General features: G+C 35.4%; 1 protein-coding gene across 3 annotated transcripts; it reads right to left on the bottom strand.

Annotated features, from left to right (window-relative positions):
* Nucleotides 1–34: 34 nt before the first annotated feature.
* NUP37 (nucleoporin 37) lies at nucleotides 35–22,646 on the bottom strand. 3 transcript variants are annotated; one of them, XM_008505385.2, is made up of 10 exons: nucleotides 22,567–22,646; nucleotides 21,056–21,275; nucleotides 20,242–20,366; nucleotides 19,443–19,515; nucleotides 13,573–13,667; nucleotides 4,400–4,490; nucleotides 2,119–2,300; nucleotides 1,560–1,610; nucleotides 1,079–1,172; nucleotides 35–218 (listed from the first exon to the last, which is right to left on the bottom strand). In XM_008505385.2, exons 2-10 carry the CDS (start codon nucleotides 21,209–21,211, stop codon nucleotides 105–107), a joined length of 981 nt encoding a protein of 326 aa, XP_008503607.1. In that variant the 5' UTR covers nucleotides 21,212–21,275; nucleotides 22,567–22,646; the 3' UTR covers nucleotides 35–104. The 3 variants fall into 3 exon arrangements, with proteins under 3 accessions (XP_008503607.1, XP_030306073.1, XP_030306081.1); XM_030450213.1 differs by having other exon boundaries at nucleotides 22,544–22,613; XM_030450221.1 differs by having other exon boundaries at nucleotides 22,527–22,604.
* Nucleotides 22,647–22,666: the final 20 nt, after the last annotated feature.

Genomic DNA, 22,666 nt, shown 5'->3' with positions numbered 1-22,666 from the left:
TGTTTTCCAAGTGAATAAATACCAGTACAAAGACTAAATTCTTTCATTTTATTAGAAAAGAGACATTATGCTGTAAAGTTTCATACTGAAGGCAAATGCTTATTTTACATTTCAGTTATCCAGAAGAAAATTTTATGATCTCCTCCAACTGCACATAATGGGAGAGTTCTATGCCACGTCAAGCCAGATCCTACAGCTGCAGTGCCGGTAAGAATGGGCTGAAAAAAACCCAAACAAAACAAACACAACAAAAGCAGAGGGAATTATTAATACAACTCAATATGTACATTATTTCTATACCACAAACACCAAGTTGCATAGGCAAATACCACAGATCTAGTACCCTTAACAAATACAGCTAAACGGTAACAGAAATCCCACTGTAAAATCTGATTATCTTGTACTTAGTTCCAGTAACTACTTTCTACATTTAAGCAAAATATTCCAGGATAACAAATTGTTTCAACTATTTTCATTATTATTAATATTATTCTAAATTATAGGTATAATAAATTATATTATTAACATTCTTATAAAGCATACTTTCAAACCTAGAAGCCTTCTTTAGTGAAATTACTTCCTGTTATCTAAGTATACTCACAACTAGTAGGTTTGGAAGTAATATATTTACTGTAAGCATTACAATTGCACACCACCACCAGCAAAACCAAAATATTTCCTATGCTTTGTGTTGTTTCTGGATATATTTTTTATTAATGACTTAAAATGTAGTTAGTTCAAACCTGTAAAATACTTAAACTAGTTGTTAATAGCCTCTTTAGAATTAGAAATTCTGAAAAACTTATTTATTAACAGGTTAAATGTGGGGTTTTTTCCCCTTAGCACCATAAGGGCAACTAAAATAAAACATACAGATGAAGCAGCTTGTAAAATAGTCGGTTAAGTGTGTGATAAGACTTTTTTTTTTTCCTTAGCATAGGTGACACAAAACAAAATAGGCAGCCCAAGCAGCATTTCTGGATGGTTTGGCCGAGTTTTCAATTGTAGCTTGTAACTACCTTTGAGCCTGATTTGAAGAGATGCATTTGCAGTCAAAAGCTGAACTAAAAAAATTTACCTGGGGATGTCCTAAATGATGAACAAGAAGTTGAGTAGTTGTCTTTCCTGGATATCCAGTGGTTGCAAACAGATTTTCATTTACTTGTGACCACCTATGAATAAAATGATTGTATTTTTCAGATATCCCTATCAGGCTATCAGAAGGGCACACAAAGAGGAGTTCTCTCCCTTGTGGTTAAAGTGTGTGAAGCTGTCAGATACTCCACTATCCCCAGAGTAATACATGCAGAGAAATGTAAATAATCAACCAACCACAGCCCCATGTGACTGTTGTAAAACAGGAAAAAAAAACCCCAAAACTATGGGAATACTACAAATATACTAAATGCATGTAACTCACGCATTTCAGAAAGTTTATAGATTGATCTCTCTGAAAATTATTTAGGTGAGATACAACCAGGTCCCTAAGCACACAACTGGTTGCATATACATAGATTTATATAGAAAACCCCCACACACAACAGACACAGCACTTATACCTGAACTGTCTGGCTCGATCAACATGGACTGGTTTCTTATCCTGTGGATAACTAAAACAGACATTGAGGGTAAAAAACTGTTCTGCAAACAGCTGCAGCTCATACTCTTAAATACCAAAACCATGTATAATTTAAATGAAGAAGACACATTGTCTACTTTCCATGAAGAACCTGAGGGAAAAACAGAGCATTCCTGCAGCTTACTCCACTTGGAATAGGAAAACTGTAGTAGTTATCTAGGTTATTATTGCTTAATAATTATGTATTCATGACTTAGAATGACATTTTAACAAACATGTACACTGAGAGGTGCACAGTAAGGAAGTGCTGTCTCAAATCAACAAGACAATGTTATTTTTGACAGCTAAATATTGATAAAGGTGAAACAAAGAATTCCAGGGAGCGATCTCTATTGATTTCATAAATCCTGATGAATACTCATGTATTTATGGAATAGGTCTAATACACAGTGCATTTCAGTGTTGTATCACCAAAGCAGCCACATCTCTTCGTGTACTACTTAAAAACAGAATAAAGAAACCTCGTGTATAAAAAATACCTGGAGCGAGTGATGTCCCAGATCAGCCAATCACTTCCAGCAACTGCTCCAACTTTAAGAGTATTTTTTAAACACCAGTCTGCTGACATCAGTGGTGTTTGTTCACACTCCAGGGAGAGAATGGCCTGCTGGGTAATTAGATCATAGAATCGTATTGTTCCGTTCTTCTCTGCTACCATCAGCTGTCAGGAGAAATTAATAGAACATTGTAAACTTAACTTGTAATGAATCTTAATATAAGTACTATTTAATATCATCCTCATCAATGACATAGACAGTGGCACTGAATGTACCATCAGCAAATCTACAGATGACACCAAACTGAGCAGTTGACATGCTGGGGCTACATCAAAAGAAGATTGACCAGAAGGTCAAGGGAGGTGATCCTGCCCCTCTGCTCTGGTGGCACAGGAAACACATAGACCTGTTGGAGCAGATCCAGAGAAGGGCCACAAAAATGACTGGAGGGCTGCAGCACCTCTCCTACAAAGACAGGCTGAGAGAGCTGGGGCTGTTCAGCCTGGAGAAGAGAAGGCTTTAGGGAGACCTTAGTGTGGCCTTTCAATACTTAAAAGGGCTCATTAAAAGGGGGTTGGACTAGATGACCTTTAAAAGGTCCCAACCAACCCAAACCATTCTACGAATAAATAAAAAAATTAAGTTATACTACTGTCTCATTGTTATACCTAGTGATTACATGATTTTATAAACACATATATATTTTGGCATTTATGTATATAATTTTGATACTTAGAAGCACTAGTTCTCAACTACAGATGTACTACCCTTTCAGGAATGTAAAATAGAAATTTTCCTTATAAAATCAAAATGTTTCTGTTCTGGCTACAAAAAAGTGAGCATTACAATGCTGCGTAGTGTAGTGTAATAAGGAAATTACAGTATTGATCTAAGTAACTGCAGAATCTGGATTCACCCTTATTGAATTTATATAGAATCATAGAGATATACCACCTCTTGCTTCATCGTGTAAGAGTTTGCAACATATTATATCTAAACTTTTGCTACTAGTAGAATATAGTTCAGTAGTTGTTTATTAAGCATTGTAGAAAGAGCTTTCTTATTAGATAGTGACATAGCTTTTCTCCATGACAAGATGACATTTCTCAGATAGCCATGAACAATAATGAAAGGAAAGCAAACAAACTTTAAAAACAATACCTCAGTAACATTCCAGTTTGTTTAGGAAAAGAGGTGTCACCAAAACAAGCTCTTTTGCAAAATAAACAATATGGTGCAGTAAGCATTGTGATCTGCCATAAGCTTTTCAGAAACCATCAGTTGTCGAGTTTTACTTTTTGAAGAGGATTTTCTTTACAGAAAAAAATATCCTATCCCTACTGTCAAAGAAAAGACAAGCTAGGTTGTAAGACTGGTGTAATACTGCAGTATTTTGTGGCTAATCTAGTAATTTTGTTCTGCTAACAATGCTGTGCAGTAGCAAGGAGTAGCAAACACATTCAATTGTGATTACCACCTGAATCAACAGCTTCCCTGGCTTTCTTAGTGAGGACCAGATCCTGGTATTGGTGGGAAGTGTGGTGAGAATAGAGATCCTTTTTCCCAGTTGCTATGTAGATATTTTGAATACCTTATTTGATTGGTTTTCTCTTTTAAGTGTGTGTTTTCCTGTTAGTCTGAACAACTATTTGTACTTCTTAAGGCAGTTACTGATTGGCACAAAACGAATAATGAATCCATGATTACAAAGGAATAGACCTTTAATGAAGCTGAATATTTTGGTATATATCAGCTGAATAATCCTCCCTGGTACAATAAACAAGTAAGTATAAAATCACATTTTATTGATTTGTTTTGACTTTTCAGCACATATTTAACATATTCTAAGCAGGAACAAGAACAAAAAAATCCCTTGCTAACCATTCACATCCTTTTCAAAATTTGGTATGCTTTGTAAGAGTCTATATGACTAGTGAACTGTGCTACCACAAATAAGAAAAAAAAAATAGAACTTTTCTTTTGTAAGGTAATTTGCCATCAGCACAATAGCAACAAGAACTGATATATGTAATTAAGAAGGAATATTTCTGATGGGAGAAGTGAGGGACTGAGGGTAAAATGAAGAGAATGAGAATTTACTTACAGTGATTTCACATTAGCAGAACCAACCCAATATCCAGTTACACTGTACACTAGCTCTCTAAATGTCAATCTTACCAGAGCATCAAAGACTCACAGTTTAGAAAGCTCTACCCTTCTGTTATTTTAAAGGTGGTGAGGGTAAAAAGCTGGAAAACACAACCTTAAAAGCCTCCTCAGGATGCCAGCAAACACTCATTCCAGGAGAACGCAAAACAAAATGGGCCTTCTCATTTCCTCCCAAATCCCAGACCCTAAAACAAACAAAAAAAGTATTAAATTATTTATTGCCATTTAACTGCAGATACTCCAACTTTCAGTCCCTCAATACACTCACAAAGGAAGTGACCAAATGAAACAGTGTTCATGCTTTATCACTTTAAGAAGTCAGTGCTGAAGATAATGTATTTTAACACCGATGAACTAGGCAGAGCCTCTGTTTTAAAGGACAATATCCAAATATTTTCACAAGTTCAGTTGTCTAGACATGAAATCTAGATGATACATTCCCATTTTATTCCTAAGTCAACACTGCCTAATATATCAAAAAAAGCAGTGAGACAATACAAAGCAGGAAGGTCAGTGTTGGTCTATCTTATACAACCAACCTAGTACCAAGCCACTTAAATCCTCCACATTATCAAGTACAGGATGAGACCATGCACTAAAGTATTTTGCTTGTCCAGTGTAAGGATTTGCATTCTTTCCTGGTAAGACAAGACTGAGTAATGGATATACAAGGAACTAAAAATGGGGTTAAGGCAAACAAAAGGATCTAAGGCAAGGGTAAGACTAGCTCAAAAAAGGGCCTTGGCAAACTTTCAACAAATAAATCATATGTGCCAGTTAATTATTTTTCTTTAGAAGTACCTACAGAACATATCATATGAAGTTAAAAACATAGTTAAAAGCACCAATAATATTTGCTCAATATAGATTCACAGGACAGTGTACACTGAGACACCAAAACTAGGTTAGATGAGTGTGTTTTCTTTGGATGCATTCAATATGACTGTTAATGAGCCATGAAGTTATTTCATTTACAAAATGCAGCAAACCCAAATCTGTCTCTATTTTACCTAACAGCCACTACTAATCAGCCTCTTTTCCTACCAAACCAGTAGCTCACTTGCAGGACAAAGACATTACAGTTGAGAATATCAGTCTGAACCACAAGGTTGCATAACTATTTATATGCGTTTTCACACCAAAACATACACATATGTCTTTTTTTCCCTGACATACAAAACCTTAAAACCAGCCAATTTTTAAGTAGTGTTCTGATGAGTTAGATGAGTGGCTCCGTACTATTATTGTTTATTCTAGAGGATTTTTGCTGACTTCCTCTAGACTTTTTCAGTTTATATCTCACCAGGGTGCTTACAGCTTTATATTTAATGGACTTCAAAAAACTCTTACATAATACATCTTAAGTCTAGACAAAATATATAGGAATAAAGTAAATATATTAATGAACAATGTTGTTTTCTTATGCCAAACCACAACATATCAAATACTTGTTTTCCCAGTAGAAAACACGGGGTCTCTAATCTTGAAGGATCAGTGTCCTTATTAAAGAAAGTCAAAACAAAAACCTGACAACCATTTAAAAAATGAAATATCTGCTTGATTAGGTAATTTAGAAACATACAATACTTTCTTCTACTGCCAAAAGTTTTGCCTTGTAGATTTGTCCAAGTCAAATCAACACTTTCCATGTGTATTTACTGTGCAGGGAGAAAATTATGATATAACAAGACAGTGAATCATTTTGGCTAAAGGAGCATGCCATCATGTTTCCTTCCCTGAAGTGAGTGAGGTTATTAGGTGTTGAGACAGAAATTTATGCCTTCTACCTCCTTAACTTTGTTATTTATAAAATGCCAGACTTGTATCTCTCTGTTACTAACAATAGTAACATTCTTACAAACAGTAAGAGAAAGGGGAGAAAAAAAGGATAAATGCCCCTAATATTTTCTTCTTTATAGGTAACAAAGATGGTATCACTTAGTTACGAAAAAAATAAAACCTGGACCAGGCAATACATATCAAAATAGTCTGAATTGTCTGAATGCATCAAGTTCATGCTGGTATGGAAGTTTACAATTACATATGTGTTCAATTAACTCTTTTCAATGTTTCATTGTGACTAACCCAAGTAAAAAAAAATGTGCAAAGACCAAAAATTTAGCCAAACTGAATTTCAGTTACTCAATTACTCAGTAATCATAACCAAATCAGCTACAGATGCTGAAAAAAAACCTCTCTAGTTTTCTTCACATTCCTGTCACGTAAACCAGTCCAAAAAGACTGAGCATTTTGTCTCCCATGAAAGCCCCTGAGTATTTACTAATATTATCATGATTTTATACCAAAGCAAACTAGTGTCTACTTTTCTCCAAACATGCTTATTTTTTGTAACCCTGCAATGTGTGACCTCACTTCTCTTCCTCCCCCCACCAACCACTGTTGTACAGACTTCTTACTGGGTTTGTAGTTTGGTTTTTTGTGGCTTTTTTTTTTTAAGCTTCCACAATAAATGTAAAGGAGAAAAGTTGAAATCAAGGTCTAAGTTTGGAAAATGAAAAGCTTCAAAAGTAATAAGCAATCTGCTCAGTAAATTAATTCTTTTTTAAGTAACTAAGGGCTGAGAAATTCCATGCTGCAGTGCTCACAAAATTCAAACTATCACAAAGTAGAGATAGTTGCAAATGATGTTAGAGAAAATTCTTGAGATGTTAGTACATAATTAAACAAGCAACAACTGCAATTGTCTCAAAGTGTAAAGATATTCAAACTAGTTTGGAAGAATTACATTGTATACTATATGCAAGAAAATGGATAATGACATGCTGCATAGGTGCTGTAATTTTATCACACAATGGATTTCTATTGAAGTGGGCAAAGTATTCATTAGAACATATGAAAACCTGTCTCATGGCAACAGAGATAATCCTTATTTTGTATTCTAACTTTCTGAATTCTGAATAATTTTAACTTGAGAGCAAAACCAAAACCTAATTGAATAAAACCCATCATTTTCCACAGTAGAAGAACAAAACCATATTGCAACCTTCAGGCATTTCTCAAAACCCCAGAAGATGGAAGTAAAAAAGGGAATTCTTTCAACCTAAGATTTCCAACAATCTTAGTGAGTGGGGCAAGGGCTAGAAAAAACCTTGAAAGCTGATTGAGCTCCCAGCCACAAAGCATGATCGACTGTACTTGAATCATTATTCAGATTACTGTCTGAACTACTCTTAAAAAGGCCCATCATGTTTGGTTTTGGTGGTTGGTTTTTTTGTTTTGTTTTGTTGGGTTTTATCTTTCCCTTTGTTTTTGTGTTTGTTGTTTGTGGTTTTTTTAATACTATCTAGCTTAAATACCCCTTTCTGATGTTTCACTGTATTTCCATCAGACCCCATGTGTGAGGAAAATCCTATCACCCTTGAAAAGCCTAGAGGACTATGGAGATGGAAGAGGTTTCTTCTGCAGAGATCACACAAAGGTAAAGACCAATGTTGTTCCTCACTGAGCACAAGGAACGAGGACAGGAATATCTCAGTAAAGGAAAATAAAAGTGCAGAGATTAGTTAACACAGTGGAGAATAAAACTAACACTGAAGTAAGTTGTCCCAGGTCATTTGCCAGCTCTATATGGATCTGGTTATCCAAGATCTGAAGAGGATACTAAGTAGGACGTGTTCACCATTTTCTTTTGTTAGTGAGAGAAAATGTCAATGTTATAAAGAATTAGTAATTACAATCTTTTGGATTTTTTGGCATTAAAATCCACATTACCTCTACCTTAATGTAATATCTACTTGGATATACAAGCATCAATCTACTTTTTGATGGTAACTGTGGGATGTAACTGATTATCCCTGCAATGTTGGTAGGAGAGGCAGAGGATCTGCACATATACTATCTCAACTAGAATTTTGCCAATAAATTTTAAGATACAAGCTAACTGCTAAACTAAGCTAATAGAATGACTTCTACTTACAATGATTTCGACTACATTCTAGGACTGTGTGACCCTTAACATAAGTGTGACCCTTAAGTCATGACGTGTCACACAGGAAATAGCTACCAATTTATCCACATATTTTGAAGGCTTCCTGACTAAAGGCTTATTCATCCACACAACCACATTAAAAGAACTTTCCAAACACTTGATTTGGAAAATGAGGGTTTTTTTTTTTTTAGCTGACTGGGTACCACAACAGGACACCAGTTAATATTCATATAGTGATTGTGAACTGCAACACAAGTGGTTGGTTAATGCTTGCATTGTGGCAGCATACAGTAACAGAAATTGTATAAGGCTGTATCTGGGGGACATACAGGGATGCCTGCAAATGTGTAAAAAGTCACAGACTAATATGTTAAAAATAATGCAAGATGCTCCTTTTTTTTTCATCAATTCTAATGCATGACTAGGTTGATAATTATAGTCAGCATACCTCAGAAAAGATAAATATTTTGGTATGACATTTCTCATATAAAGAGACACCAGGGAATTCTACCCCAACAAACAGATGAAGGCAGAACAACATGAAATAAGATACCATTTTTAAAAATTTTGGCAAAAATCCATAATGGAGTACCCTAGGAAGATACAAATAAAATATAATTTTGCAGGCAGGAATAAGTGCATATGGCAACATTTGTATATAGCCAAGGACTGAAATATTTATTGAATTAACAACCTAAGACTCAACTACAACAAGCCCTGATAACACATTGAAAAACTAAGAAAAAATGGTTACCACTGGCTTTCTTTCATATTATGTAGTGAAGACCTACACAAAATAACTAAGACATAAGAGTACCACCTAACCAAAACCACTACAGATTAAAACCCACTAAACCCAGACAAAATCTATGACAAAATTTGAGATTCTAATTGTTTTAGTTTTGATTAATTAATTAATTTAGTTTTCAGTGATATCAAAACGTTTTTTTTCCCTGAATTGCTGCCCAGGAAGTGACACTAACCTCAATGGACTGGCTTTTGTAGTGTCTGCAAGACAGAAGGCTGAACTCTACAGTGACTGATAAATAAATTCACTAAGTCCTTCCCTATGAAGCAACATGAGCCATAGCATAAGCAGTGGAACAGAACTCTGAAATGAATCAAAGGGCTTTTTTTCACTTTATCTGTGAATGGAATTTAATGGTACACTCTCTTCTATTACACACAGAAAAAAAAGAGGATGGTTTAGTTTAAGGAATAATAAAAAGAAGAAAAAGATAGAGGGATGGACAGGGATGGATGCATCCTTTTGCAGCTCGTTAAAACAAACCAGTCCAGCACTTGATGATGGTAAGAAATTGCCATGCTGCCATTATTAAGGGCCTTACACTATCAGTAACCTTTCTGTTCAGTATGAGGATGGTATATGAAGTGGTTATGAATACAACTAAATTAACCTTTTAACAGTCAGAGGTTAATTTTTAGCATGTGCAAATAGACTACTGGGTTTTACCCCGATGGTTTCTCACATGAAGCACTTCAAGAAACACCAGATAGTGAAAAAAATTTCCAGCAGCGAGCGGAGGGGTGTCTGTTCAGCTCATACTGTTTTCAAAACATTTCCTGTGTTGTTTTTAGAGAGGCTCCATTAAATATCTGAGCAAAATGATTTGTACAACTGAATCTCTGCAGCCTCTTCTACTGTGTTTCAAAATCATAACAAAAAAGCCAGCAATTTTTTTTCATAAGAGTGGCACATAGGGAGTCACACACACAGTTCTCATTAGAAAAATGGGATGCATGCGTTGCAGATGTTTACAGTGTATAATGCTTTACAATTTTAAGGTATTAAATGAAATAGTCCTTAGTTAATGTAAAATGTTTTTTCTTATTCATTAAACATGTTCTTATGATACCAAGAAATGGACAAGCAAACTACTTTAATTACACATAAATATTACACAGAATTTTGAAACCGGCATATGAAAGGTAGATCAGGAAGAAAAAACAAATAGATCTGAAGGAAGACAATTAGATTGTCGGAGAGGTATTCACTTTTTTCTCCTGCCATGGCCAAGTTTGGCTTTCAGCAAAAATGTATAAATATCCTAAATTTGATTTTTTAATGTACACACAAGATAATTACTGTTATTATTTTTACTTCAATTGTACTCAGTATACTAATACATATGACTTACAAATAAAACTGATGCAAATTTTTAATATAGCAGTGTTTATCTTAGCTACTTCTTCTACAAGATTTTTACATTTTGCAATCAAACTTTAAAATAATTTTATTTTCTGTTTTTAAAGAAAGAGTAATTTTGATCTTTAATATAAATACAGTTCTAATCAACTGCAACATAGTGGGTTTCAAGAGTCTTACAAATATGTTTTCTTTCAGAAAAGCAATTCTTTTTGAGGCAATTAGTTTTGAGATCCTCAGCGCTGGGAAATCTGAGATTATTGAGCATACAACATATTTAGACACCAACACATCTTTACTTGTCTATGAATGTATCTTACATAAGATAGATGGTTACTGCAATTACTTTGATGCAAAAGTATTTTTAATTCAGTTCTACTTCACAGCTGGGAAAAAGTTTGGGTTTTGAGACTAACAAGGCCTACAAAGACTATGCACAAGGGAGAACACGAATTCCTCAATCACATAGCAGCAATTTAAAGGTAACAACAACTGAACACAGCACCACAGCCAATGTAACCAGTATCTGATTTCTAACCAAATGACTGAACAGAGCTCTCTGAGTTAGTACATGAAGACTGAAAGTTTGTGTTCCTTGGAGATCTCTGCTAAATTTACTACTGAGTGAAAACCAGGGAAGATTTAAACATATTTGTATATATTCTGTACGTAGCCAAGGCATTCTATTAAGACATTATTAAGATCTAAAAGTGGAGCTCTAACAAAACATACCCAAATACTCCAAATTGCATGCTCTTGTACTAATTGTTCTAGAACTTTGTTCCAAAGGTATTAACAGATGTTTTATCCGAAAAACAATTGCAGGATAAAAACTCAGTAATGACAGCGGAATTATTCATCTTCCTACATTACTTCTGAAGCATATTACACAGTAACTGAGGAATTATTTGGTAAGTCCCAGGGAATGCTTTTTCCACTAGTTTTGAAAGTGTAACCTTTAAATTCATTAAAAAAAAGTCTTCATGCTCCACATGCATGAATGGAAAAAATAAGAAATCAAGTAGCCAAAAAAAATCCTCTTTATTTCCCATGGCTTTTAACCAAGGACCTTATGGTTTACTGCATAAAATGTCTTTCAGAGTTACTAAGTTGAAATCTTGATAGTATACTTCAATTATATCGTTCTTGTTTTCTTTCAATTTAGTGTCAATTAGACTACTGGTTTTGAAACAGCTCACTTTCATCCTAGGAACACTGAGCATTTAATAAAATAAACAAAAAAAGGCCACATATTCAAACAGCTCTTTGCTGAACAAGCACAACATTAGTTTAGACTGAATGAAGAGATCAAGGATAGGAAATAAATTAGAACAAGTTGTGAATAAGTCATACATTTCTACTATTAAGTCATACTTTACTTAGAGTTTGTTGGGATTATAGACAGGAGGTCTATGGAAAAATCTGCCTACTGGTGCAAAGCAGTATTTCCAAGTTCCCTAGGGTGTTAAAATCACAGATATTCTAGATTTTCAATTTATTTAGGACAGAGTAGTTCAACTAAAGCTACTAAACTGTGATTTATACCACACAGTAATCTACCTTTATAAAGTCTCATACAGGGAGTAATCTTTCCAAGAACTACTCTCTTCCCCATTAACAGGTAGAAGATGGCTTAAGTGAAAAATGACCTTTTTTCCCCCTGGAGTACTAATTCGTCATTTATATAGGAATTGATATGGTGGTAACTTTGAAGAGCCAATTTACAATTCATATAATCAGAGAAAAAACTGAAACAGTTCCTCAATTGAAACAAGTTTTGAATTATCACAGCTGTTACACAGAAAAGTCAAGGCTGATGCTTTCAGTCTCTTGCTGCTACTACAATGACTTGTGAAGTCTGCACAGGTGCCCTCCTGAACTCCCCACTGTGAGCTGCACTGGAGGGATATATATATGAATTTACATGTTTATACATATAAATACAGAGCTTTATAGATTAACATGCACCAGCAGACAGAGGGGATGGCTTTTTGACAAGGAAAAACTCCTGTCTTCAAAACCTTAACCAGCCTTTCTCTAAGTATTTAATCATGTTTCCCCGTTTACTTACAGTTACAATTAACTAAACTTCAGTTAGTGTATAGCTGCTTTGAAGCAGCTATACTCATGTATTGGTACCGGCAGCTCATTATTAGTACAGTACTGTCATTAAGATAGGTAATCCCACTTCCTAATAATGCTAATAATTTTGGTAAAGGAATGATTTTACATACATACACTGATTTTACACTTGAGACATCGAATGACAGAATGGATAAGACAGGGTATGTACATTTCAGAGCTGAGATATACGTCTTCTCATATTCTCATTATTTTATTCCTATCTGTCATAGTTTGTGTATGAAAACTAAAGACAAGAGTCTCAGGACTCTGAGTGATCCAAGAGGAGCAGAACAGAGGGGTCTGTTCCCTCCCATTCCCTGCCCAGACTCTACCAAGCTCAGGCAGACTCCAGACCCTCCTCTCTCTCTCCCGCTCCTCGCTTCACTGCTGTTCCCCTGCGATCCTTTACCCCCCCCCTCGCCTCCTGCTCTTCAGGATCCACATCCATCGGGGGCTGGGAAGAGCCCTGGAGCCCCCTCCTGAGTCAGCCCTGCTGCAGGGGCCCTCAGGCACCTATCCCTGTCAGTATGGAGACCGGGTTGTATATGTATTTGTACATATTTGTGTATTTGCTCCTTATCCTATGTGTTACTGCCTTTCCCCTGTCCTAGAAAACCTGTTTCAATTTTTATTTCCAACTTTAAGTCAGTTGTCTTTATTGGTCTTTTATCTTTCTTTTGGGAGAGTGGAAAGGGAGGGTAATAGAGAACAATTCTGTCCTCTGATTTTGGCTCTGCCCCAACTGCTAAACTGTGACGCTATCCCAGCAGCAGTAATTACAGTGTACATAATTTCAAGATAGAATCGTTTTCTTCACATTGTATCAAGTTAGTTCAAAAGTTTGCTCTGAAGAAACCCCGCCCACAAGTCAAAATAGAAAGCCAATTAGCAACATAGTTAATGACTAGTCCACTAGTTTTCATAGCTCACTAAAAAGAAATACGTATTTAAGGGAGAATATAAAGCATGCCTGCAAAGAAAAAGCCAAACACTACTATTTCAATAATGTTTTGAAGACAATGCATACCTGCAGGTGTGATCATCACTTACACTTGCAACTTCTTGACCTTCTTTTGGAGCAAATACCAGATCATTAATGTAATCTGAGTGGCCATCAAATGTCTGTCAACCAGAAAAAAGAAATGCTTAATTCTTAGAGATGACTGTGCCATCAGTGCACAATGTATTTCCCATTAAAGGAAAGATATATGAGTGTTAAGACAAAGATGCCCTTTTATGTGGAAGGCGAAATAAGTATTTATCAGGAACAGGGTTCTTTAAAATAACTAAGTCATGTGTAGATTCATACTGCAGGTGAAAGAAAACACACCCCACTATTCTTTGTAGTTACCACAGAGGTTAACTTGATGATCTCGTAGTGAATCACACCAGAAGATTTCATTATGCTTTCAAGAACTGAATTTTCAAGGTAAAGGCTAAGGGAAAACGAACAGGAGGAGAATGTATACACGGTCTATGTATCTTAAAGAACTCTCATTACTGCTAAGAACTCTTTGAATAATAATTTTTCTAGGGTTTCCTGCAATCAGCAAGATAGTTTTTTTCCCTGAATGACCAATAAACCAGCCATTTGTCCAGTATATGCCCTTTTTAAAGCAGTCAGCACACTTTTTCTCGAAAAAAGAAAAACTTCAGTGAAAAATGAAACAGAAACCAGTGCATGCTGAAGACTTTAAGAAGGAATGAAATGAGGAACAACTGTACAAAACCAGTCTTCAAGGTAGGCATATAACACCACAGCAATTAAGCACAATTTCTGTTAAGCATTTGAGAAAAACAGACACATGCTTTCTGCTCTCTGCTTTCTATGCTGTTGTGCTGAAGAGGAAAGAAAATGAGCTATAGTGCACTCTTATTTTACTGTGAATTATTAGATCATCCATTCTCCTATAGTAGGATATGAACTGTCATTCAGAAGCAAATATTTACAGTTCTATCAAAGCACTGAGTTATTTCAATGGGAACCCTGTTACTGTGTAATTTTTCTCTTCGGATCATTCTTAGTCCTAAAGTTTTATTCCAAAGTACTGAGAATAATTTATAATAAAAACTACTTAGCACCATAGTTTTTATGAATAAAAGCAAAATCCCATTTTTAGTGAAAATTAAGAAGTTACATATTTCAAAGATCTTCTACCTATCTTGGCAATAATAACAAGACACCTTTTTTTCTCCCAATTCTATTAAGTGTTTTGTACATACCTGAGGTTTATAGTATCCTTGAAACATACTTGAAAGAACTTTGACACATTTAGCATTAAGCAAGCATGCAAAACTCCTCTTATTTAGGGTCCAGTACAAATTTAAAGTACATTCAAATTCATTCACATGGGGGCTAGGTGTGAATGAATCACTAGATTTAGATTAGAAAATCTGAAGTTAGGTCAGATAGCACTTTGCTCCATCTGAAGATTTACATATATCTTCTCTTATTAACTACAACTATGGTCTTTTTCATAGACAAATCACTTAAAATTTTAAGCCAGGCAAACATCCTTGTGTAGATGTTGTATCTCTGTTCCATCCTCTTTAGTCTTACTGCTTAAGTCTCGAGGCATAGCTGCTCTTGTTAGCAAGGTATCATAAAAAGGAGATGAAAATATCCTCTAGGTAACAGCATGACATGAGGAGATTGCAGAGGAACACAAGGCTGAATGAAAACAAGTTCCACAGTTTTCTGTAAGGAAAACACACTAACTGTTCTCTAGCTATTCTGAGGAACAAATACAGAACTGATAAAAAGAAATAAATCACTCAAGCATGTGCAATAACTAAATCCACCCCTCTAAAATTTTTATTAATGCCTCATCAATTCAATACAGAAACTTTTTCAGCAGCCAACTTAATTTTTTCCAATAGTTCATAATTTTATTAAAACCTAGTGAACTATACTAGAACTAGTACATCCTAAGATGATGCTAAACTATTTAGACAGAAATGCCAAGTCTTTTAAATATTTTCAGCACTCTGAATCCAAATACCCTGCCTCATTTTACTTCACAGTTCTAATGAAATATGCTTTTTATTTAAAAAAATCTGAAGCAGGAGAAGGAAGCCACAATTCATTTCAAATGAAAACCTCAAAAGAAGAAAAAGATTTTATGAAGCTCCATCAGTCATATTTTACCTTCTCCTTGTTGTTCTGGGCTTGATCCAACCCATAAATTTTGGATTAGTCGTGTTGACAAAGTAATGGAAAACTCACTACGCTTGAAGTTCCTTGTTGTTAATTACATCAAGACAGTTTTTCCACTGGGAAAACAGAGTAATATTACTCCATCTACCCCTTCACAAGCAACACATACTGTTTACTATAAAAGACAAAATGTCCAGAGATTACATTTTTGAATGTCATCACATACTTCCTTCAACTTTTCCTGAATATTTTGTACCTCTCCTTTAAATCCCATGTGTAAAGTGTGCAGTGTATAATGGATTAAAGTCTTCCATGTGTTCTTCACGAGTTCAATCTCAGGTTTATGAAATAGCTTTTCTGAGGTATCAGCTCACTGGTACAAAGAAACTACTGCCTCAAACTCTATTGAAAGCAAGGTCAGCATAGCTCACAGAATATCTGTAAACATCTGAGATTTTGCAGGTAATTTAGATTAGGTTTTACTTTTTTCTTGACAAAAATTAAATAGTACAATGATTGATCTGTTTCAACAAACTACTATTATGACCTGGAGAAATTACTTTCTACAGTTTTTATCAGGGAAAAAAAAAAACAGATGATGATCTTAAAGACAACATTTTAAGCGATAAAGCCACTAGTCCACATTCTGTTGACTGAGTTCCTCATTGCTAGGTAAAAATTTGTATTTTTAGATGGTTTTTGATTACTTTTAACATTACACCAGGCTTGGCCCAGTAACACTTTTGGTTTTTACTTTTTCCTCAGTCTCAGTGCATTCTTAAATAAGGTCTTAGATTTAATTCCAGTGACAGAGCTGGCAGAAACAAAGTCAATAGCTTTATTATTCAATTCAAGCCAAAACTTTTCATTTGTACTGAGTAAGCACCAAAAGATGACCAGCCTTCCATAGTGACAAAAATTAATAGGCATCCATATCTTTCAATTGACAAAATTCTACTGTCCTTCTACCTACATTAGATACTAGAGGAGCTTAATCTTCTCAGCAGGAGCTAAATAATTAAGATATTGTAATTGCTTGTTTCCTTCTGGGGCAAAATAATTTCTATACTGATAACATTTGCATTTGTGGCTGTTCAGCCTAAATATCACATTCTATTGTCCAGCCCTTGTTGTATTAAGGATCTACGGTCTCTACACTCACTACCTATCATAAAAAAATATTCTCTTTTGCTATGCAAAAAGCATACTTTTGCAGTGGAAATTTGCAATGGCAAGTAAGAGGTTTTTGTTTAGAAAGAAGTCCTTAGGGTAGGTTAATCAGTTTTCCAGCAAAACTTATTGCATGAAAAATAATTGCTATCCAAATGGAAATGTAAATATGGCACTTCAAATTTATTTCTAGGCATCCAGTCAAGGCTACTGTGTAATAAATTCTCCTAAATTAGAAGTGCATGTTTTAAAGTGCTATGTTGGTCAGAGACCAGAAAAAAATCTTGTAAGAACTGGAAAACAATAACCCATCACAAAAATTCTATTCTGAAAACCCATTACGCAGCAGATCATGCTACTGAGTTGCCCCTTTGCTTCTCTAATTGTAATAAAGATCATGCATTGATAATAAGCTAGAAAATAATAATCTGATTTGCTATATTAAAATTATTATTTTAAATGTGTTGTTTGTAATCTCATTATAATTCAGTAATAAACAGCTTACTAGAATTTTTCATTAGAATAAACTTTTGTCTATGAACTTGCATGTGTAAATTCAGGAATTATCAAAGGTGGGTTTGTGTGCAGTACTGATTATTAACAAATTAGTTAGTTCCTAATGAACAAAACAGCAGATCCTGTTGGCAATTCCTAATGCTAAGTCTGGGCTGTATCCCACATCATTGTGGAGGTCTGAGAGCTGGTGTAATCTGCTCTGGAAGGCAAAGAAGAACAACTTTGCTAAGGACCAAATGACGTAGGGACAAGAAGAGGTTTGAAAGTTACAAACTATCACAGATATCACATACGCTTTTTGGCAAAAACACAAAGTTGCTGCTCATTAATTAAGCCCCAGTAAAAATAATTAACAGCTTTTGTACTTATTAACATGGGAAAAAACCACTCATCCATTTCTTGAACCAGTGTCCACTGAAGACAAGAGACATCTCATTGATTTCAGTAGATAGTCCTTTGTTAGTCCAAAATAAAAATTAGAATGTAGATGCTGCATGTAGATGAATAGAGCCTTCATTACTAGCTTCTTCCATGTGTTTATTTCTACTTATTAGCCATCATTCATCTACACTTACTAATGATTTCATCCATCCCTCTTTGTGCTTACAAACAGAAGAATAAACTTCTCAAATTGCAATATAGGTACTTAATGTTACTTTACATTCTGCTAAAAAGTAAACAGATTTAACTTACAACTTAACATTAAAGCCTGTTGTCTACAACAGATTATATGAATAGGTAACTTCAACATGGAATGAAAGACATCAAGACAGAAGTTGTTGTCAGCAAGTTGACTGTAGCTACATTATCCAGGCAGTTATTCCTGGCTGACAAATCCATTTAAAATGACCAAACATCAAAGAATGAAATTAAGGGCATGTGTATATATGAAGTAACACAAAAAGTATTTTATTTAAGGAAAATACATCCTTCTTTTTAGTAACATCCATCTTTATTTCTTTATGTCATGCCTTTATTCATTCCATTATCAGTATGGCCACAGAAGTGACATTTGCAATTCACTTAGTTTTTTCTCTGATGAAAAATGTAATTGTCTCACTCATACAAATTACCAAACCACAAATGAAAGCTTTTTTATCTCCTTTACATTCAATGCACAAGTCTCACCAAAAACTGTATTACCATATTTCAAAGAACCAAAACAAAAAAGGAACAGTCTCCCTTGATTTTTACTATTAATTAGCCTTGCTTGTTCTTGGCTGAGACTTCAGTAAAACAAATCCAAACTGGTTAGCACAAACATCTAGTTAATATTACTACCCGGACATGGTTCCAGAGGCATAATTCTGAAGAATATACACACATCCAAGTGACACAGGAGTTGACATGTCTTACAAAGGAAAAATCCAGAAAAACAATCTGCAGCTTATAAAGGCAGTATTTTAAACTTGCTTCCTTTATACCATTGGTTTAAGAACACTACCATCTACACTGAAAGAAGAGGAAGTGAAAATGTATTTGAAGCAGACATTTTCTTTATTCTTAGAAATAAGCAAATGACAGCCTATTGATGTTTAGCATACATGTCTGCAGTAATTTACTGAATTCAGTATACATTGTTACACATCTATAACATGTAATAGTATACATGTTGTTTTAAAGAGCTGAATTGCAGCTTCCAGTTGTCCATAAAAAGGTATCACTTAAATGTGCTTTTCTTACAGGAGTCTAATAACCAATACCATATATAATTTTACAGTCTCTATATAAAGGAACCTCATCCAGCATGGTAATTGAAATTCACCAGTAGAAAATTATGAGTAAATTTAGATGATCCATGAGCCTCTACTTGCTTTTCTTAATTTGGTTAAATTGTTACAGAAATGCTTTTAAATCAAAAGATCATGTAACTGATAATTACAGTTATACACACTTGTAAGACAGAAAGGTATTTACAGTACAAGGAATTTCCTTGGAGATGATCAATATAGGATCTGTCACATCTCATACAGTATATTAATCAAAATGGGACAGGAAGGTAGTTAAAAATTGAAGATTGAATAATTTTTTAAAAATAGCTTAGCTGCCCTTACCTTAAATTCATTCTTGTCCTGCAGATCTGAAGTAAATAGTCTTAACTTTCTATCAGAAGCTGCAGTACAAAACCTGCACACAGTAACAAAGAAAGAAAGACCTTAAGTCAATTACACTACAATAGTAGAACTTACCTATAAAATTGTGTTCATCAAGAGCTAACAATACTTTTCATTGGAAGTAAGTGCAAAACATTTTACAAAGCTAGATCTGAATGAAGTATCAGTTACCTGAAATATATCTTATAACCACCATCCAGAATTCCCTTGGAATAAATTAAATGGCAGAGCACAAGAACTCTCATTGTCAGATTTTTAAAATACCAAAATACAAATTCACACAACAATCTCTAACATACTTTAAACAAAATACTGTACAAAAACGCAGCAGCAAGCAACCATCATAATTTTTAAGAGGCTTAAAGGTACTGAAAACATTTTAGTTCTCAAGTGCATGTATAATAGTTAACTACCTTTATAGCTGTATCAAGCAGGCCATTACAATATCTAGTCGTTAGCAAAGTTTTAAAAATAATTCTTTCTTTACAGATGTACAGAAAAAGAAACAACTACAGGTTAATTTCATTAAAATAAAGAAAAAAAATACTGTTAGTTCACTGTGGGAGAAGCAAAGGGCAGAAGAGGTAGAATGACTCTTAAGAATGAAAATGTTATGCTGAAGTGTTCAGAGATTTTGTCAGTGATTTCTAAAGACTTAGATTTACCCATGAGCTTTAAACTTAGTCCAATAGTAAGGAATTAGAGAAGAGAGAGAGGGATTTATTGTACTCATGAATACCTTATCTGGGGAGGTAAAGCATCAAGTCTAGTTTCTGGACTCCAAGCTATGGCATCAACTCTGATCCCATGATGAAATGTTCTTAGTGTTTTATATTGCATGCCATCCACTTCTGCATCCTCCTCCTACAGAAATACTGTAGTTAGCTAATCTGGAACATCTTGATGGCTTCAGACAGTTCAGATTGATATGAAATTGAAAAGCTTTGAAAAATTTCATGTGTCTGGGAGATTTTTAGATTCTAATAACCTCAAAGTGAAAACCTGGAACGTAAAGTGTTAACTTGAAATACCTAAGTATTTAAAAATACGTTACATACATACATACATCTGGTCTCAACCCAGAGGCCTGTGCAGTGCACAGAACTCAGAACTGAGCCACAAAGATGCTGAGCACATTCTCTGTACAAGTAAGATCTTCATAGATATAACTAAGGCCACTTATAACAGCAACGTAAGTACACACTGGAATAAGAAGAAACAATGCAAAGAAAACAAAGTGTGTAATTTGTTGGAACAAGATGACCTTTAAGATGCCTTCCAACCCAAACCATTGTATGATTCTGTTCAAAAGGAACTTTGTGTCAGCAGGCTGGTAATTTATAGCAATATGATTTTTTAAATATATGTACCTATATATATTTTTTCTTGAAAAACAAATATCCCATACCTGTTAATGTAATAAAAAAGTAAACCCCTTCCTTGATTACACAGGTAGGGAAGGAAACAAGAAAGAAATGGGGAGTTTTTGTAGTAGAGGTGCAGGCAAAATAAGTTTAAGGAAAGCAACTAATAAAATCAACAGTAGCACAAACCTGAAATCTGCAAGTCCCAACAACTACGTAATTATTGCCACCATATGCAATGAGGGAACATCCATCTCCACTGTCAAATGGATTGAATTTTACCACATGCACATAATCTTCACAATCCACAGTGTACGCAATGTTTCTAGTAGAATCCTGCTTCATTTTCAGAGGCTTGAGTCAAAGTATGACAGGAGTGATGTCTTCTGCAGGATGAAAACCTACATTCCTACACAGAAAGTTTTAAGAAAGCATGCATTACTCATTTACATGGAAGGAAAAAAGGTAAAAGGTATTTGTGGCATAACAAATCAAAATTTCCTGCAGCATCATATTTAAGAAAGCTGCTCTTAAACTTACTAATTCATTAACGTAGCTTGTGGTTTCATCAATCAAAAGTCAACTACCTAACCAATATCCATTCAGAACTGTCTCTACAAACCTCAGCAATATCTGCTGATACTGCACAGCTGCCAGCTCAAAACCAAGAGAAGAAATTAAGCTGCTGTACATACCAGAGGTCACATATAGAATTATAAAATTTTCAAACAAATGACAAGAAATGACACATTACTAGCTTCACGTTTTCTTTACTTCTTTCTTTGAAGACTGTATGTGTGTGTAACAAAAAGCAAAGTTGATCAGGGTTGTAAATTAGAATACTATCATGCATATTAAAAGATGAGTTTGTAATTTAAGCCACTCCCAGCTGCAGACAGAGCTCCTATACCTCTATGTAACAAAGAATCTGTAGTTTGCTGTATTCAAACAATTTTCAAGACAGTCTGGTTCCTGTACTAGAACACAAAGGGCCGAGATAACCAACTGATTTCAGAAGAACTCCTTTTAGTCCCAATACAAACTGACACCAGTTTAAGCCTTTTTGGGAAATCAGATCTGCAATTACATACCTCGTGGAAAAACAGGTTTAGAACTCACAGAAAATGCCAGACTTTGCCGTGTAAACAACTTGAAGGCCTCAGCATCCAAGACTGAATATATTGCTTGGGAGACCCTCAGTGTTGACGTAGGCATCACTGAGACATGAGGCCTCCGTTCTTGAAAAATTTGTTACTTAATAGAAGGAAACTACCACATCAGCATGAATACTTTGGCCACATAACTTGTACAGCTATGCTCCTACGGCCAAATGCAAAGTTTTACCCTGTATGCATGTTTCTTCTTATAAGGTTTCCCGTGAACACACGTCACCAGTTTAAGTGACTATTCCAAGCATGCTATTAGCTTCATTCCTTTAGGAAACACAGCTCAGGCTACTGACGTGCCTGGGGGTGCCTGTTACCTCCCCAAACCACCCTTCTTTCCCCTTCAGGGCCCAGCTCCTGCTTCCCAGCGAGGACTCTGCCAGTCCTCTGGACAGGCCCCAGGCTCCTCCACCCAGCGGCTAAGCCGGCCCGGTTCCGACCGGGAGAAGCTCCGAGCTCCCCTCCCCCCGGCGAGGGGCCACCCCATCCCCTACCCGGGCCTCTCCCGCACCGCCATGACCCCAAGTCACCCACCGGCACCACCTCTCCTGCCAGGAGGCCGCAGCACCAGCACCTCCCAGCCCAAGCAGCACCAACCCTCTGCTTCCGGGTCAACGGCTCCCTCTCTCCCATT

The sequence above is a fragment of the Calypte anna genome, chromosome 1 (genome assembly GCF_003957555.1).
Source record: "Calypte anna isolate BGI_N300 chromosome 1, bCalAnn1_v1.p, whole genome shotgun sequence".
NCBI lineage: Eukaryota > Metazoa > Chordata > Aves > Apodiformes > Trochilidae > Calypte > Calypte anna.
Note: the sequence above shows the minus strand (reverse complement) of the source record. Positions and strands in the feature narration are given on the sequence as shown.